This window comes from Mustela erminea, chromosome 20 (genome assembly GCF_009829155.1).
Source record: "Mustela erminea isolate mMusErm1 chromosome 20, mMusErm1.Pri, whole genome shotgun sequence".
NCBI classification, from domain to species: Eukaryota; Metazoa; Chordata; class Mammalia; order Carnivora; family Mustelidae; genus Mustela; species Mustela erminea.
Window position 1 is genome coordinate 5,236,314 of NC_045633.1, and position 19,090 is coordinate 5,255,403.

General features: G+C 47.7%; 1 protein-coding gene across 7 annotated transcripts in view; it reads right to left on the minus strand.

Moving 5' to 3' along the window:
• Nucleotides 1–19,090, minus strand: part of USP31 (ubiquitin specific peptidase 31) — a 215,837-nt gene that overhangs the window by 83,763 nt on the left and 112,984 nt on the right. For all 7 annotated transcript variants that reach the window (XM_032328545.1, XM_032328544.1, XM_032328543.1 and 4 more), the window contains exon 16: nucleotides 7,729–7,815. In XM_032328545.1, coding sequence (XP_032184436.1) covers nucleotides 7,729–7,815 — 87 coding nt within the window. The remainder of the gene's footprint in view (nucleotides 1–7,728; nucleotides 7,816–19,090) is intronic.

Genomic DNA, 19,090 nt, shown 5'->3' on the forward strand with positions numbered 1-19,090 from the left:
GCTTTGGACATAAAGGGGGCCGTGTGTAAGAACAAGAGGGTAGCCAAGAGCCAGCCAGAAAGCTGGGACTTCAGTGCTACAACCACCAGGAATTGAATTCTGCCAACACTCTGAACGACTGTGAAAGGAGGTTTTTTCTACCGGGCCCTCAGGATGACAGCCTACCCCAGCTGACATCTGGTTTCAGCCTTGAGGAACTTGAAACAGAGAAGCCGGCTGAGCCCACCCTGAGTCCTGATCCCTGGAACTGGGAGGTGATAAACCGCTGCCGTCTTAAGCTGCTACGGTCATGGTAATTCATTACCAGCAATAGAAAACTAATACCACAAGTCACCATCACCTGTTCCATAGATAAGGAGATACAGGGTGACTGAAAGATAGAATACTGCCCGCACCTGGACACAAAGATGAGAAGACACAAGCCAAGGCATGTCTGTTCCAGAACACGATGCCTATTTACGACGGGGCCCAGTTCCCCCAAAGCTGACTGAGTATTCCCTTTAAAGCTTTCTCTACACAAGACAACCCAACCCCAAAACACAGCCAAGCCTGGGAAGAGGGCATTTGGGAAAAAGAACATGGGGGGGACAGCATTACAGGAAGGGAGACACAAGCTGAGAAAGAAGCCCCAGGTCTGTGACTAGTCAGAGAGGAGGCTGGGTCTCACTTGACTCCAAGAGTTCGTAGTGCTCAGCACATCACACAGGAGAGTTACACAACCAGAACGCCCCAGGCCTCACCGGCCTTGGGGCACAAATGAGGTCATGCCAGCATGGATACTTGTAACTTGCTTGCTCAGACCCCTTCATGAGGGCACAGGAGAAGTTGCTGGAATAGGGAGTCTTCAATACAGAGTCTCTCGGGCAAAGCAGAAGTTTATTTCTTCCCCACGTGACCCCCCAGCGGTGCATAGTGGCCCCGCACAGGAAGGTGACTCTGCTCCACAGTGTCACTCAGGGTCCCAGGTTCCTTCTCTCTTGTTCTCATCTAGGTCAAAGCTCATGAGCCACCACCAACATTCCAGCTGCAGAGAGGGGAGAAGAGAGGAAATAGAGGCCAACCAATTTCCTTTTAAGGAAAGGATGGCAAGACCGTGGCCATGGCTAGCTGCAAGGGAGGAGGTGAAATGCAGTTCCCACTGAATAACCTACAGAGCCCTGTCATTAAAAGAAGGGAAGAGTACAATTCAGGGAATGATAAGAAGTCAACACAACACCACCCCGAGTTTTGCTGGGAGCCTTGGAAGACGTCGCACATGTCCTTGAACCTGAGCCCCACAGCTCCTGTGTGTCGGCCACGTCTGCTCTGCCAGTGCTCCAGGAATCAGCAGTGAAAGCACCGCAGAGACCGGAGGGCTGTCCCCGGACCTTCCAGAACTGTGTGACAGTCTTAGTTTGAGGGATCCCTCAAAGCAGAGCCAGAAGCAAGGATTTGGGTGCCAAGAGTTGATCTGGGAGGTGATCCCAAGGAGAAGTAGACAGAGTAATAGGGGAAAGAAGAAAAATCAATTAATTGTGTGTGCTGTTCACCCAATAACTGCTGTGGGTGAGTAGGACTCAGTTCTACCATGGATGCTCTGGGGAATTGTCTCTCTGAAGGACAAGAGGCAGAGACATTTATTGCTCATCCCATATCCCGCTAGTTGAGGTCTATCCCTGGGGGCATTTTAGCCTGTCCAAGGGCTGAGCCAGCTCTCAGTGAGAGAGAGAAGCAGAAAGAAGGTGGGACACTGTCTACATGCATGAGAAGTGCCCACCACAGCTGCTACTGAAATCTGACAAGGGCCAAGGGGATGTGGTGTGGACTGGGCTAAGCCAGGCTGAGGACATCCCATCCTGTCTTCTCTGAGCATGGAAATGAACTCCTACAATGTCCTCATCACAGTTCTCTTGCCCTGATGTAACTCACCCATGCGAATAATGCCTGGGATTCACAGGCTTCCGGTCCAGTCCCAGCTGAAGCACAGCCCTGAACACCCCCCAAAATTATCTATGAACCTACCTATCTTCTGGAGATTAAGGGAATTCACCAAGTATTGCCTGGCTCTCAATGAATATTAGCTCCTGTTATTATTAGCTTGAGGGTTTATGAGCAATGCTTGGCCCCCACGAAACTCTCTGTGATATAAACTCAAACATTATTTTGGGCCAAGATCATAGTTATGGTGGAGCCAAGAGTCAATCCATCCAGCCCTACTCCTAAGTCTTTGCTCCTAGCCACATTGTTCTGCCACCTCTCCAGGAGTAGTCCCTGGTGGTGTTTATTAGATGATAATATAACTGGGACTCTAATGTGTGGGGCTACCCTGGAAAACACCAGGAAGAATGTCCAGGGACAAGAAGGGATGTCGCAGGAATTCACAGCCCCAGCAAGCCCTCCAGGGCATCCTCATTCCGTCCTCCCCACCCAGGCAGGGCCAGATGGGCAGCAGCAAAGAGACCATCTCAATGGTTAACTCTGGGTCCTTCAACTGCTCCAGCAGATGGTAAGGATGGGGAGGCGATGATGAGGTTGGGGCCTTGAGGACACTGAATAAAGGTACAGGAGTTTCAGAACCTTGGTGTAACTGATTTCAGCTTGGTTAGCTTTTCAGGACACTGCAAAGAAATTGGATGTGGAGGGGGCAGGAGCAGGGAGCAGCCGCGGGGCTGGAAGGCTGCCATGCCACCTGCGATGGGAGAGAGCAGAGAAGGAAGCTCATTAACTGTCCCTGGATCATTAACTCTTGGTCCCCAGAGGCACAATCACTGAGGCTGGACTTTTAGATGTGTCCGTCTCTCTGCAGGGGTCTCTGGGGGCTCCAGCCTGGGCCAAGGCTCTCATCTCGGGAAGAAAGTGGTACAAGCCACCCTTCCAGACACAGGACTCCAGTCACCATTGTTTGGGCAGAATAACAAAGGCCACTATTTATTCAAAGTAACCTCTGCCTGGGTGAGGAAACTGAGGCTCAGAGAGGTTAACCAGGCTGCCCAGGGCACACCATTTGAAAGGGGGCAGAGCTGGACGTCCAAAAAGCCCATCCCTAATTCATGTTCTTAATCATTACATGGCCTTGAGTCTTGCAGGATGGGTGACAACAGTTCTCAAGGCCAGTGGGAGCATCCAAGAATGTGCCACAGCAGCCTGAACAGCAGGCAGAGGGGTGTGGGTAGGACGAGAGCCGGTCAGACGTGTAGGTTGCTCAAGTACACATTGGTTATTCATTGGTCGACATTCCCTGAGACCCTCTCATTTGTCAGGCCTCGGGAATGGAGGGGTGAATGGGAGAAACTGGGTCCCAGCTCTCGTGGAGAGAGTGAGGGAGAAGGGACAGCAGTACCCACAGTTTCAGAGAGTGGGAAGGAAATAAAGGATGAGACATGAAGTGACAGCATGCAGGGCCAGCCCTGGAGGTCCTGGGGCAAGAGAATGCAAGGGAGAGAAATAGCCAAAGCCCCACAGTGAGTCCAGACTTGGCAACTCTGAGACCTAGAAAGCGTGGGATAAAAGAAAGTCAAAGGGGCAGGCAGCCCCCAACCCACCCCCCCGGCCCCTGCTCAGTGCCTCACACGGAGATTCTAACTTTCTGTGTCGGGCTTGCTGACCAGTCTCTGACCTTCAGGTACCTGGTACAGGTCTAGGCACGGACCTGGTGCTTAACTGGGGTTCACTGAACAGATCCGACCCACGAGGAGAGGGTGGTAACTATCAGCAGAGGTTGGATGACAGCCCCTGCGGCCACCAGTGGTGAGAAGCGGGTCAGACTCTGCTGCTACAGTGAGAGGACAGCGACAGTCCGGCCAGGCTTCCCTCTGGATTGGGGGAGTCACTCGGGGCTTCCCCCTGGATTGGGGGGGTCACTCGGGGCTTCCCTCTGGATTGGGGGTCACTCGGGGCTTCCCTCTGGATTGGGGGGTCACTCGGGGCTTCCCTCTGGATTGCGGGGGTCACTCGGGGCTTCCCTCTGGATTGGGGGGTCACTCGGGGCTTCCCTCTGGATTGGGGGGTCACTCGGGGCTTCCCTCTGGATTGCGGGGGTCACTCGGGGCTTCCCTCTGGATTGGGGGGTCACTCGGGGCTTCCCTCTGGATTGGGGGGTCACTCGGGGCTTCCCTCTGGATTGGGGGGGTCATTCGGGTCTTCCCTCTGGATTGGGGGGTCACTCGGGGCTTCCCTCTGGATTGGGGGGGTCACTCGGGGCTTGGCACCTGAGGGACCTGCATCTTGGCTGCTCCAGGATTAGGGGAAGTTTGGTGCCGTCTGCCTGGACTAGCCTCCTCCAGGGCTGACTTGCTCACCTTTGAGAAACTCTGCCTCTGGGAAGCCTTCCAGGATCCCCTCTCCTCCATCCTCTGGAACGCACATCTCTCTTTCCCACCTTATTTTCCTCCAGAGCATTTACCAATCTTAACATGCCATATATTTTATATATTGACTGTGTTTCTTGATGGTCTCCCCAGCATTAGAATGTAAGCTCTTTGGAGGCAAAGATGTTTGCCTTTTGGTTAACTGCTATGCCAAGCTCAATAAATACTCATTGCATGAATGAATGAATGAATGAATGAATGTTACCAGAGCCAGATGGTTCACAAGGCAGAACAAACTTTGTCATGGACACCAGCTAAGCAGTGGCAGCCCCAAAATAAAAATTTCCATTTCAACAATTAAACCTTTGCTAATTAGCACATCTAAAAGGAAGCTATTTCAACACATATACTTTGTGTTTTGTGCCTTAGTATTGCTTTTATTCTGAATTAATAGTGGCAGACCCAGGGAACGTTGTAATATTTCCAATGCTTAAAGCCTTTAAACCCAGCCTTAAATTCTGCAGCTTTCCACCCTGCCAAAACTCATCCACAAAACAAAGCCACGTAGCGAAAAACTCAACTTCCATTGCCTATATATATTTTAATATTTCCTCTAGAATTTAGAATCTGTATCAGTTAAATATCAATCTTCCATTTGAGTTTTTCCTGGCTAGAGTGTAGCTTCGCAAAATGCAGATTCTTGGGCCCAGTCACCTAGGGCAGAATCTGGATACAGACTCTGCTAAAAGAAACGTGGGTCGCGCTGCTAGGAGGGACTGATTTAATGTTGGCATCCCCTGGGACATGAGGTTGGAGGGGGGGACCCAAGCACCTCAGTGGTTAGCAAAAAGCCCATATCCTCCCAATATTCTAAGTGTCCTTGTCTCCTGGAGGCACCCTTCCCTGCTCTGCCTCCTGCCCAGCTACACAATGTGGCTGCTTATAATGCTGTACAGGAGGGAACCAAAAATTGGAAAAGACTATTTATTCTTCCCTAGGAGAAGGTGTTTCCCACAGCCTACAAGGCTTGGGCAAAATCATCCCCTCAGAGATAAGCTTGGAGCAAGTAACTAGATACCTGAAAACAGTCAACTCTCTCAGTTTACTGCCAGCCAGATGGGTCTCCGATATCTTTTCAACTTCCCAGAAACCAAGCGAGCCAATATACTAACCAATATACTAAAAAATGAGGTCCCAGCCAAGTCACTGGTCATGCACTTAAGCACTTTGCTTCTAAGACAATCACGTCTCTTATTCATTTTCTCTTCCCTGTGGGCCCCTTAATCCCTGAGCTTTGGTGGTTCACCTCAGGGCAGCCAGCAGAGTGTGGTAGGAAGCTCCCCACAGCATCTGTGATCCAGCTCAGAGAAAGAGGACAACCCCAACTCAGAGTGGGAGAGCAGACCCAGGCTCACAGAGCAGCGGTCCCAACCCAGTGCACACAGAGACCAGGCAGGCGACTTTGGAGTCTGAAGGGTGCTGAGCCGAACACCGCATGCCCTCTACAGGGGCCATCACGACTCGGCTTTTTGCCACATAAGATCCTCCAGGTTTGTCCAGACAATCTGAAAGTCTAGATTTTGAAATGAGATATTCTTATTTTTCAATGCTGTCAAAGGATCTCCATTTTATAATAGTTGTGTGAGCCAGAGAACACATATCCGTAGACCACCAGTTTGTAATGCCCTTTATGGAGGAGCTGGGAGTCTGTAATACCTATAGCAGGAATGTGGGCGGGAAAGCAGACTAAAAGCGAGGGGAGCACTCAGGACTTAGGCCCGAGCCTTCTGATCAGACGGGAGCACGTCCTCAGATCCTGCAAGTCCAGCCTGCCGGGGAAGGACAATGCACGTCAACTGATAGGATCAGGCTTGCTTCTTCTGCTCTCACTTAGTTTGGACTCTAAGCCAGGCGGGTCCAGAAAAGAAGCTTGGCCCAGTTCCAGCAAGGGGGAGGGCAACAGACTGGGGGTGTGGGGAGTGGGCCAGCAGAGTGTGAACCCTGAGTGTGAGTAAGAGCACGGGCCTTGTGATCTTGGGCTCCGGGCCCCTTTACTGATCACATCACTAAAGTGAGATGAAGAGAGGGGAGAATCTCCCAGAAGCAAAGGATAAACGGCTTCCTGGCAGAGGGGGGCAGCCCAAGGCTCTGGGGTCCAGCTACCTTGTGTGTGAACTCGGGCAAGTGCCTTCACCTCTCTCCTCTGCGCTCTCTCCAAACGCTTCTCTCACTGACATTTAAAAAAAAAAAAAAAAAAAGGTTTTATTTTAAGCTACTGTAGATGCACATCTGTTTTTAAGAAAAAAGAGGTCACAGATCTTTTTTTCCCAATTTTCTCCAATGGTAACCTTGCACAAATATGATACAATATCACAGCCAGGAAGTTGACATGATACAGTCCATTTGTGTGTGTGTGTGTGTGTGTGTGTGTGTGTGTTTAGTTCGATGCAGTTTTATCCCATGTGTAGATCTGTGTCAACAACGTCACTGCTGAGACCCATGACCACAGGAATCCCTCGAGCTGCCCTTTAAGAGTGACTGCCAGCTGCTCCCTCCCCAACTCTCCAAAGCATGGCAGCCATTAATCTCCATTTCTACAATTCTGTCATTTCAAGAATATTATATAAATGAAATCATATGGGATGTGATCCCTTGGGATTGGCTTTTTTTCCTCACTCAGCCTAATCCCCTGGGGACCCATCCGCTCTGTTACATGCAACAACAGTAGCCTGTCCCTTTTATTGCTGACTAGTAATTCATAGTACGGATGTTCCACGGGTTAACTAGTCACCTGTTGAAGGACATTTGGATTGTTTCTAGTTATTGGCCTTTATGAATAAGGCGGCAATGAACACTCATGCACGGGGTTTTATGTGAACGTAGGTCTTCACTGCTCTGGGACAAATGCCCAAGACTGCGATTGCTGGGCTATATGATAAGCACACATTTAACTTCCACGGAAACTGCCATACTATTTTCAAGAGTGGACGTAAATCACTTTACATCCCTACCAGCAATGAATGAGTGATCCCGGTCCTCCCTGCCCTCACCAGCATTTGGTGTTACCACTATTTTTTAAAACTGTAATCATCCCATAGGTGATGGGGATTAAGGAAGCTCTTAAGATGACCACTGGGTGTTGTACGTAAGTGATGAATCACTAAATTCTACACCTGAAACGAATATTACACTTACGCTAACAAACTGGAATTTAAATAAAGACTTGAAAAAGGAAAAAAGAAAAAAGAAGCTTATGGGGGAAAAGAATTGTCACCATCCCCGTAGTCGTATAGGGGCATCTCACTGTGATTTTAACTTGCATTTCCCTAACAGCTGATGATGCAAACGTCTATTCATGTGACACCCACTGACTTTGACCAGATCAGTCTTGAGAATGGTGAGTTGCCTGGTGTGCAGAGATAATAATGGGAAGAGTACTTACCACACAGAGATGCTGTGGAAGTTCTCACGAAGCACCTCAAGAGTGACTGGCGTGTAAGTATTCGAGAGATGTGAGCTGTTAAAATTCCTGGAAGAGAGGGGTTAATAAGATAAGCTTCAGAGTCAAACAGAATCTCATTCTGCTCTCCCTGAGAACGCCACCCCTAAAACTCACTTTGTTTCTCTATTATATGGGAGGAATAACATCACTTCCTTATATGGTTGCCATGAAACTTGAATAGACAATGCATGCAAGGCACTTAATGCGGTTCCTAGCAAGGACTCAGCTAGAACTTTCCCTTCCAGTGTTCAGTTTGTCTGAGGTCCCAGTTAAGCCTTGTCTCCCAAACAGACTCTTCGTGCGTCTTTCACTATTGTTTTCCTGGCCTTCCAGGGTCACTCTGCTTGATGGTAGGACAGTCATGGATACAAACTCTTCCACTGAGGAGTATTGCTACACCAGGGCTCTCCACCGCTCCAGGAGAAGAAACAACAGATTTGGCTGGCAAGCTGGGAGAGATCACATTTATCTAAGGAGCTTCCAAATGAAAACTAGCATTTGTACTTATTGCATTTCACCTCCAAATTTGATTACATTTCTCTCCCGCTGTAAATCTGCCTTCCCTTCTGCCAACTTATTATTAAACCCAGGACGGAATTGGTGGAGTGATACGTAAAATTTCCATCTTGGCTTTGACATTCCAGGAAGTTACAAACCAATTACAGCTGCTGAGCCTCAGGCCTCATGACTCACAGAGCACAGCGAGCGATGGCAGGGGCCGGAGCGGGGACAGGAGGGAGATAGTGAGTTGGAAATCAAAGGTCAATTAAAATAAAACAGTCAATTTTAATTTGAATGTCTTGTTTATACTCACATCCCTTTCCCATAAATGAGAAAGCAAATGAAGCTTGTTCATTTGTGTGGGTGTGGTGCGTGTTTTTTGAGGACAGTGAGGGGCTTTTGAAATGGTTTCAGAGTCTCAAAGATTTGAAATTTTGAAATGTCCCAGGGAGAAAACGTATGATCTGGTGACCTGCCCAAATGTCAGCAGCTCTTAAGTAGCTGCCTAACAAAGAGCTGTCAGCACCAGGCTTAGGCCACATGGGTCTAATGTCAGCAGTTCCAGGTTGGGAATGGGCCCCTCTGTGTCTGAACCCTGACTCTACCAGGTTTGTTTTTTTTTTTTTAAGATTTTATTTATTTATTTGACAGACAGAGATCACAGGTAGGCAGAGAGGTAAGCAGATAGAGAGGAAGGGAAGCAGGCTCCCCGCTGAGCAGAAAGCCCGATTCGGGGCTCTATCCCAGGACCCTGGGATCATGATCTGAGCCGAAGGCAGAAGCTTTAACCCACTGAACCACTCAGGCGCCCCCTGATTCTACCAGTTAATAGCTGAAGGAGCCTGGCTGAGGTGTGAGCACCTTTTCTGTGCCTCGATTTCCTTATCAGTAAAATAAAAATTATCCTTCCTACCCCTGCCAGCTATTTTAAAGATTAAGATAAATGGTATAGCCAAGGTGTCAGGCACAATGCCTGGCCAGCTGTTCAATGTTATTTCTGCTCTCCTTGGTCTGTGGACCTGAAGCCCAACCAGACAACCTGAAATAACTACGGTTTAACTAGATGTTAATGGAGTGGGATGCATCTTCCTGGGGGGGGGCTTCGTTTCCAGGACAGTCGGTTTTAAGGTCCTTCCTGTGGAGTGTTCCATCCTATTCGTCTCCTAGAGGCAGTGGGTTGGTGGGGTTTAGCACCATGGACAGCAGAGATGCTGCTAAGGCGGCTTATCACAGAGTCCCATTCACTGACCCGCCCTTTCCAGTCCTTGGACAGCTCAGACTTCCCATGAGCTGTACACCTGACTCCACGTTAGGCTGGAGTCTTACGGCTCTGGCCTTCAACATCTGCTTTCAAGTTCGTATTTCTCTTCTCTAGTTGAAGGCAGGGATTCCCCTAGAGGAAATTCCCAGTCTTTTTCTTTGGGGGCTACTCTGTCTGCGGGCGGGGCACTGGAACTGGAAGGGTGAGAGAAAAGCTAGCAGGGAGAACCAAGAGTAGGAGTTACCCATGGGAACATAGGACAGTGAAGCTTGCGTGGAGAACGAAGAGAGTTTTTGAGAAGAGCCAAGTTGGCATGAATCTGAAGGATGAGGAACAGAGACAAGTGGGAGAATAGGTAACAAATTCAATGGCCAGAAGGAAGTGAGGTATGATGAATGGGTCAAGTCAAGTCAAATCAAGTCCAGAAGGAAGTGTGGTATGATGAATGGGTCAAAGTGGTTCAAGAATAAGACCATGAATAGTGAGTGGGCATCAGAATGCCCTTTCTATGTGATGCACAGAATGTGCAGTAGAATGTGCAGGAAGAGCATTTTATTATTTTTAAATCTTTTTTATTTTTTTTAAGAGGGAGAGAGAGAGAGAATCCTAAGCAGACTCCATGCTCAGCACAGAGCCTGACATGAGGCTCCACTTTAGCACCCTGAGATCATGACCTGAGTTGAAATCAAGAGTCGGATGCTTAACTGACTGAACTGCCCAAGGCGCCCCTGAAGGTATAGCATTTTAAAGGACCTGGACAAGTCTGGTGGAAACAAAAGATAAAACATGGAAAGAACAGAGATCAACAATGGGCCAGAGCCCAGATGGGTGGGTGAGGAGCAGTGCAGTAACAATGATTTATTTTCCTTTTCCCTCCTTTTATTGACCTTTCCTGGGACATTGAGAAAAATTGTAGCAAAGCTGGTCATGATGTGGATTGTGGGAGTTTCCAAAAGGGAGGCAAGAAAAGGGTGTTTCCATACTCCTTTCTCATACTCTTCATCATGCCACAACCATTGCCCTAGCTAGGGAAGACAGTAAAACTGTATACCTAAGGAAAAGTCCCAAATTAAGTCACAGTATGCACATGGAGAAAGTTCAAGAGCAGCCCTCTAGCTGAGGGGTGAGGTGGCTGGTTTCAGCCTGGAATTCAAGGGAGAAGAAGACAAAGCAATATCCACACATAACACACCTCTGCCTGGCAGCTCTCAGCACCTGTTAATTCATTTGCAAGCTTTGGTTCCAGAGAACACCTGCTTCTCTATTCCCCAAGCATCTGATGTTGTCCTTGAAACCAGAATGCCAGCTTCCCAGGGAGGAGCAGAGACACCAACAAACACAGCTGGCGGAAGTCACCCAGTCTCCTCCTCCCCACCCTGTACCTTTGCTAGCAAGGCCAACCCTCAAGCTGCTCCTTTCCCTCTGCCCATAGCTGAGACCTGCTTTGTAGGAATCCCAGCCATTCCTGCTTCCTGTTTGCCCAGGATTTTACCTGGCTTATGCTCTGAGTGATCAAGCGAAGGCTTCGGGCCAGTGGAAGGGAAATCAGAGGGTACATCCCATCTCCCTCCTGGTTCCCTTCCCAGGCCTTCTGACTCTGACTGTGCTCCTCCCAGATCTGGACAAGGTCACACTTGAAAAAGTGTTTCTCTTTTCTCTCAGTATCAGTGGTTCTCAGAGCCTGGTCCTGGGACCAGTAGCATCACTTGGGAGCTAATTTTAAATGCAAATTCCTGGACTCCACCCCAGACTACTAAAACAACAACTCTGGGAATGAGTCTCAGCAATCTGTTTAAACATGCCCTCCAGAAAATTCTGATGCACACTGACATTTGAGAACCCTGTCTACAGGAATCACAGGAAGAGGACGTCTAAAATTCTATCATGTTCAATTTCTTTATTGTTGACCCCAATTGGTGGAATCCTGCATTAGTTCCAATTTTCTCTCACAACAATAAAAAGTCTGTACTGAACAGTATTTTGTAGGGCGCCTGGGTGGCTCAGTGGGTTAAGCCGCTGCCTTCGGCTCAGGTCATGATCTCAGGGTCCTGGGATCGAGGCCTGCATCGGGCTCTCTGCTCAGCAGGGAGCCTGCTTCCCTCTCTCTCTCTCTGCCTACCTCTCCATCTACTTGTGATTTCTCTCTGTCAAATAAATAAATAAAATCTTTAAAAAAACAAAAAAAAAAACAAAAAAAAACAGTATTTTGTATACATCCTGATAGACTTATGCAAGTACTTTTGTAGGCCCAAATCTTAAAAATAGATTTGCTAGGACAAAGGATGTACACCTTCAGATGCTAATAGATATGCCAAATGGACCTAAAAATTGCACCAATTTGCATTCCCACCATGGAAAATAGAAGGGCATGCGTCCTCCACAGTCTCTCCAGCTTTAAGTATGTGTTTTCAATTTTTTTCCAATCTGAGAGGTGAAAGTGATATCTTTCTTGTTTTTATTTGCATTTCTTTAAGAGTGAAATTGAGCATCTTTTATGTTTATTAACCATTTTAGCATAATACTTATTTTTGTTATCTCAATTTCCAGCCATCAACATCCATGACTTACATAACAAAAAAACAAAAGAAAATGTTCCTCTTCTGAAAAGCACTTTGCAATCTCCTGAAGGATCCTGACAGGAATTTTGGCGTTGAGTATAGGGTGACCAAATGTGGTAGTTTGTGGAGAGGTGTGAGAGATTCCCAGGAAATGACTTTCAGTGCTAAAACCAGGAAAGTCTCCAGCAAAACAGACTGAATGAGTTGGTCACCTTGCGGAGTGAGTTGCTCACGGCATTGCAGAGCAAATCATCAGCCAACCTGAGGCAAGGCTCCCAGACCCTTGATCTCCAATCCAGAACTCCTTCTCCTCTCCTAGGTACCTCTCAGGGAGACACAGAGATGGACACAAGGTAGATGGGCGACAGGACTTAGCAATCACTCCGACACAAAGCTCCTTTTGCTCATATACCTCTTAAACCCAACATTAATCACAGAACCTGGCAAAGAGTCGGTAGCTAGAGTAACATTAAGGCATTATCACAGGACTGAGGCGAAGAGACCCAGCCCTGCAGTATCCCAGTCACAGAAGATCCAAATCCATCCAGTGATTTTTTATAAGGAAATGTAGTTGAAAAGCCATGGGCTTTAGAGCGGATGGGCCTGGGTTCTCATCATCCCAATCCAATTGCTGGCAAGCTTCATAGCCTTAGAAAATCTCTCTGATCCTGTTTTCCCATCTCTAAAATGGGACCAATAATACCAGCATTGTAACAGAATGGTTGACATGAAAAAGACATGAGAAAGAGAAGGCTTAAAGGGATAGATTGTTCTTTCTTTTGTTAAAAAAGAAAAATTCAACTGAGTGTATTTTAAGGATCTCACTTGCTATATTCCACAACTCGTGAAGTGGACAACATCCAGTCTAGCAGATAGAAAGGAGCTCTGAAGAGCTACATAAGGCAAGAGATTCTATAGGCAGAAGAGAACAGGAAAAAGGAAGCAAAAAAAGGGAGGGTTGGTTAATTTCTTTTAGGGGATGAAAGGGATTTATCAGGCAGATTATTTGACTCATGGTTTAAGCTTCCATTTCTGGGAGAGCCAAAACTGTAACTAAGGTAAGCCTTGGTTTGGTGAGGTGGAACTTGGCATAAGCGACTCTAATTTGGGGCCTGTTGTCTTGTTTTTAATACTGTCGAGGTGGGAAGAACTAGCACCAGGAGAGGCTCGCCCAGTTGCCACAAGAGAATGAGTGGCGACTGCTTCAGGACTCCTGCACTAAAGCACCTGGCCAAGGGGCCCTGAAATGCAGGCCACACTCTCTTAACTAAAGTACACTCTCTGGCACAGGGCACAGGGCTGACTGTGCCAAGGGAAAGAGGCACATTTTCTCCCTAAGAAGGAACCCTCCCCTTGACAGTGTGGCCATGGCGCTGTGTCAGCCCAGAGGGGGACATCTTGCAAATCCACACAAAGGCACTGTATAAGCTAGCAGCAAGCCTGCCCTGCATCGCCCCCGCACGACCACGGTCCTTTGGATCTCTTCTACTCCTCAGAACTCGGAGGACAGATTCCTATGGACCCCAGCCCCTTACCTGACAGGTCATCTGAAGGGCAATCTTTTGTTCATAATGAATCACAAATCATTTGCAAAACAGGAAGCTGCCTAAATGCTGGCCTGTGAATGTCCCTGTGAATTATTGTATGAGGCAGATGGTTGCCAATTAAGGGAGGACTCGGCCACCGGGGATTCAGGAGGGCTTCAAACGGGTGCCTTGAACAGGTTTTGTTCACACGCCGAGGTTCCAGCTCTAAATGCTGGAGCACCTCCGCCCTGGCCTGGCCTTGCTGTTTACAGAGCTGACAGAAGCCCAGCTGTGGATGTTCAGGGACATTTGGGGCAGCATACCAAACCTCCCAGCAGTCAGCCCCTGTTCAATTAAGAGGAGAAAAGATGACTTCCATCCCTATGAACATCCAACATAAGGGAGAGGATAATCTAATATATTCTGAGATGATTTAAACTCATTAAAATTTTTTTTATAAAAATGAAAGGAAAAAAGAAAGAAAACAATTCTGTGGCAATGAGCTGCAGAGAGAACTGGGTTTTGATGACTCCATTGAACGAGCCGAAGATGTAGCTCAGAAAAAAAGACAGGAAACTCACTCAGGTTAAAGTACAACCACTCAACTAGCCAGCTAACCAACTACCCAGACAGGCAAACCAGAATCAAAAGATCAGTCCCTAACACCCTGCAAAACAAGGATGGATGGCTCTTAGTTCTGTTCTCAATGTGAAATCCGAATGAATTATCCTGGAGGAGGAAGAACCGCTATCAATTAGACAAATAATGTGCTGATAAAAGAGCTGTGTGATGATAACAATTAAGCACATTCATTCAGATGCTGCACACATGCCTCACGCCCTCTGTTCACGGCACAGGCTCCTCGTTGGTCACGGTCACACAGACACGATGTGCGCACTCCCTCAGATGCCAGCGGATACAAAGCCCCTCTCCCTTGGCATGCACACCGCTCACCCGGAGACTACCTGGGGAAAGTGCTGCACACACAGACCCCACGCACACATTCATCCATTCCCCTGCTTTAGAGCCCTACATACCAGTGGCCCACCTCCCCACGCCTAGCAAGATGATGAGACATTCTGCAGCTCTGGCTGGGGAGGGAGCCACTCTCCATGCCACAGGAAGGTGTCACTCCTATGGCCTTGTGTGGCCTCCGGCTCAGGACCTGGTGCCACAAGTGCTGCATTGATCTCCCCAATGACATAAGGACCCCATCGACCCGGGGCTCCGGGTTGCGCATCCAAGTCCGTACTTGTGATCTACTCTTGGCTGTGAGGACCTGGGGAGGACCCATGCCCACTTCTGGCCTCTGGAAGTCCCACTGCTCTGCTCTCTAAATCGGAGAGTTACAAATGCAGACAGAACCAAGAGCCAGACTGGGGATAGAAACAAGGGCTATCCAGGGGGACCCCAGTGAGTGGTGACCTGGGCCCCCATTTAAGGAAGGCAGATGCTGCTCAAGCCCTAGATTTTCAAATGAACTCTCCCCATTTAAAAAATGCTATCAAGGGGCGCCTGGGTGGCTCAGTGGGTTAAGCTGCTGCCTTCAGCTCAGGTCATGAACTCAGGGTCCTGGGATTGAGCCCCACACTGGGCTCTCTGCTCAGCAAGGAGCCTGCTTCCTCCTCTCTCTCTGCCTGCCTCTCTGCCTGCTTGTCATCTCTCTCTCTGTCAAATAAATAAATAAATAAAAATTTAAAAAAATGCTATCAAATTCTTTAAAGCTCCCCTCTTCAGAGACAAAACAAATCATTTGCAACTGGGTCTGTGCTCTTAGCTCTCTGGTGAATTACAGCTTTGGTACTCGAGGACACTATTTTGGTTAGTCTTCATCACCAACAGGCCCTCTGGCTATTGCACATGTGCGAAAAAAATTCATAGTCACAGTAATGTATCTGATGGGGTTCTCCCACACAGGACAACCATCTTGGAGCTAGGCACAGAAATAAGGTTCATGCTAACCTGGGCTCCTTTCAGATTTTTCTTTTTCTCTACCCCCAGTGGACCCCCCTGCACCCTGGACTCACACAATGGTTTCAGCCTAAAGACACAGATATCCTGAAGGGATTCTATGCTACTTCAAAGCAGAATTTAAGACTAGTTGTTTGGATAACACGGATCCACGTAGAAATACTGCTTCTCTGACCATATAAGCATAAAATTCTGTCCTTCCAAAAGAGATGATATCCAAGCAGAGAAAAGAGCCAAAGCTTTGCAACAGACCCACCTGCTTTCGAATCCTGGTCCAGCGGCTTACCACCTGTGCAACCTTGGGCAAATTACATAATGTTTCTGAATCTTGCTTTCTTCATTGGCTAAAATCAAGCTAGTACTACTGATCTCATTGATTGAATTACTGTCGGATAATTTATCCATTCATTCCTCAAATATTTATTGAGGGCCTACTATGAACCAGGCACTAGGCCGCAGGGAGAGAGTGGCCAACCACTATGAAGTTCTCGCATTCCTGGGACTTACTGGCCCACAGATTAGGTAATATGTAAAGGGCTGACACATTGCCTAGAATACAGCAAACACCCCACAGTGTTCTCTGGTGTTTCCTGATCACTCTCTCTCTCTTCCCCAGTTAAGACCTTGGCACTGGGGCCAGAGCTATCCATCTCCTCGACCAGCCTTTGGCCACCGTTCCTTAACCCTCAGCTCACAGCTCCTTTGCCCACACTGTACCCTCTTAGACATTCATCAAGAGCCTGCATTCTTCTGCTGATCCTCTCTCGCTGCATACATAAGGAAGAAAAGACCTGAATTCATTAGGATATCAGTGCAGCAGTTTATTAGAAAGGGACCCAAAATAATAGTGGCTTTAAAAGTTAAGAATTAATTTCTCTGTCATTAAAAAGCCTAGATAGGGGTGCCTGGGTGGCTTAGTCGTTAAGTATCTGCCTTCGGTTCAGGTCATGATCCCAGGGTCCTGGGATCGAGCCCCACATTGGGCTCCCTGCTCAGTGGGGAGTCTGTTTCTCCCTCTCCCACTCCCCCTGCTTGTGTTCCCTCTCTCAGTGTGTCTTCCTGTCAAATAAACAAATAAAATCTTAAGAAAAAAAAGTCTAGCTAGGCAGTCAGTGTTTGATATGATGTTTGCAAATCATCCAGATATGAGGATCCTTCTAGTTCATTGCTCTGCCTCCCGCATTGCATGGTTTCTATCTTGCAGACCAAGAGGACTCCTCTAATAATCACATCCATATCCCAGACAGCAGAAAAGGGAAGAGAAAGTGGGGAAGGTATGCCCCTTTTTCTGTAAGAGCATAACTCAACATACACCAGTGGTTTATCTCCACAGCCCACTGGCTAGAACTTAGATCCACGGCCATGTTCAGCCAGCTGCAAGGGAGGCAGGAAAGTGCAGCCTTTGCCTGAGAGTCATGTGTCTTTCAGACCCACAGCAGGAGGGTTTGAATTCTGCTTATGATTATTAATTCCGGCACTGGTCTCATGGTTAAACAGGTGTTGGTGAATGGTGGGGCCTTCTACATCTTACAAGACTTGGAGGTTGTCATTCACCCAAAAAACCTTCTCAAATATTTGTCATGTAGAAGGTCCAAAGAAGAACTTGACCCATCAGGGGAGTTTCTAAGGAAGGTGGCCTCCTTAATTTCCAGAAACCCTTCAGAGTGGCATTTGTTTTGGTGGGTCACAGCCCACTTCTCAGTTCATAAGGCTGAAATGTTGTCCAGACTCTGGCAGGGGACCCATTTCTGTGAGGCAGACTTATTAGAAACAGAGGCTGGTAGGTAAAGTGTAATTTCAAAGTCTTCATTTACAATGAGAAATACAACTGTTCACTTAAGCCCAATGGCCGGCACAGTCTTTACTGTAAGGAAAGCCACATGGGAAGCCAAACTATAACCAAAAGTTTGCCAATGGAAAAAAATAAGTTTGAGTACTCTCAGATGTGGTGGCCATGATGAGTCTGGCCGGGAGACAGCCCTCTGCATGCCATCACAGGTTCTTAAGACAAAGGCGAAGTCACACTTTGTACTGGAGGGCTTCTGTCCCAAATCTAAACCTTTTGGCCCATCCTGGAGGCAAGCCAAAGTCCTACTTTTCCTCCCTAACTGCTTCCCCCACATTTACTGCTTGATCTGGAGGCTTGAGGAAGACTCAGAGATACACCACTCAAGTCCGCCTTCAAGAGAAGCCAGTTGCCCAAGGGCAAGCAGTCTGAATAACTGACAGCCTCCATCTGGCAGGTCCTTCAGGGTCCTCCTTCAGCATTTGAACCAAAGTAATGCTCTTCGTGGTTGGCTACTGGCCAATGAGACTGAGCAAGGTGGTAGTACTAGGATGTGGTCATTTCTGCCAATGCAGGACTTCTCTAAAGGACAGCCTGGGCGCTGAAGCTCCCCCTGGGTTGGCAGAGACCTCATGAGGTCTGCAGCGTTGTCTCAGGGCTTCTTGGACCCCATCTTGCCTTTCCCATTTTCTTTACAGGTATTACTCCTCGAAAAACCTTTTGTACTCTCTCTCCACTGTGGTGTTCCAAGGAGCCCAACCTGCAATAGTGCTCTGAATCAGAGGCCAGCAAATTATGGTCCATGGCCCAATACTGGCCTGTGGCCTGCTTTTGTAAATAAAGTTTTATTGACACAAAGACATACCTATTGTTTACTTTTGTCTATGGGTGCTTTTGTACTCTAATGGCAGGGTTGAGTAGTTGCCATGAAGCCCTGCAAAACCTCAAATATTTAATATCTGGGGCACTTTACAAAAAGTTTGCAAACTTTTGCTCTCGATATGACAGTTCTAATGGCAAGCAAAGACTAATGCAATGAAAAAAGAGGGTCTTTTTTCAAGGCCTGGATCCACGAGCCTGAGACATTCTGTGCCTCATTTTATGTGTGTATTTCCCTGGCTCTTGACTGGTCTTGAACAAGACCCTAAAGTACATAAGGGAACTACAAGTCCACAGTTCAGAGCCTAAAAGATATTGGAAGATCAAGGGCAGGATCTCTGTCATCTCATGGTGTCCAGACTGTCTCCCCTCACTGGCCACTACCTTTGTGATGAAGCTACAACCGCCATCTTACCATGCCCAGTGTGTCTTAAGCTTATAGAGACCTACAAGCTTCTGATCATGACTGTGAAAACCAGCAGGCAAGGATGTGGGGTAATCTGTTACTGTTACCTAGCAAACATCTGCTTTTGGAAACTGTACTCTGATTTTCCTCTGGGAAACCACCCTTCTCCCATTCATGATCAAGTGATCACCCCATCTCTGGATCCAAGGATGGGCATGTAGCCTTAGTCTGGCCAATCTGAGTGTTCCACTCCTCTGGGCACCAAAATCAGATTGCAAGCAGCCACATAACCCAAACTGTCTTTGACTAGAGGTATTAGGAGAAGTCGTTTCTCCACTACCATTGCTGAAAGACCGATATGTAAACCTGGTGTTTCCAGAAGTCCTCTTGACATTACACAAGGAAAGCTTATCT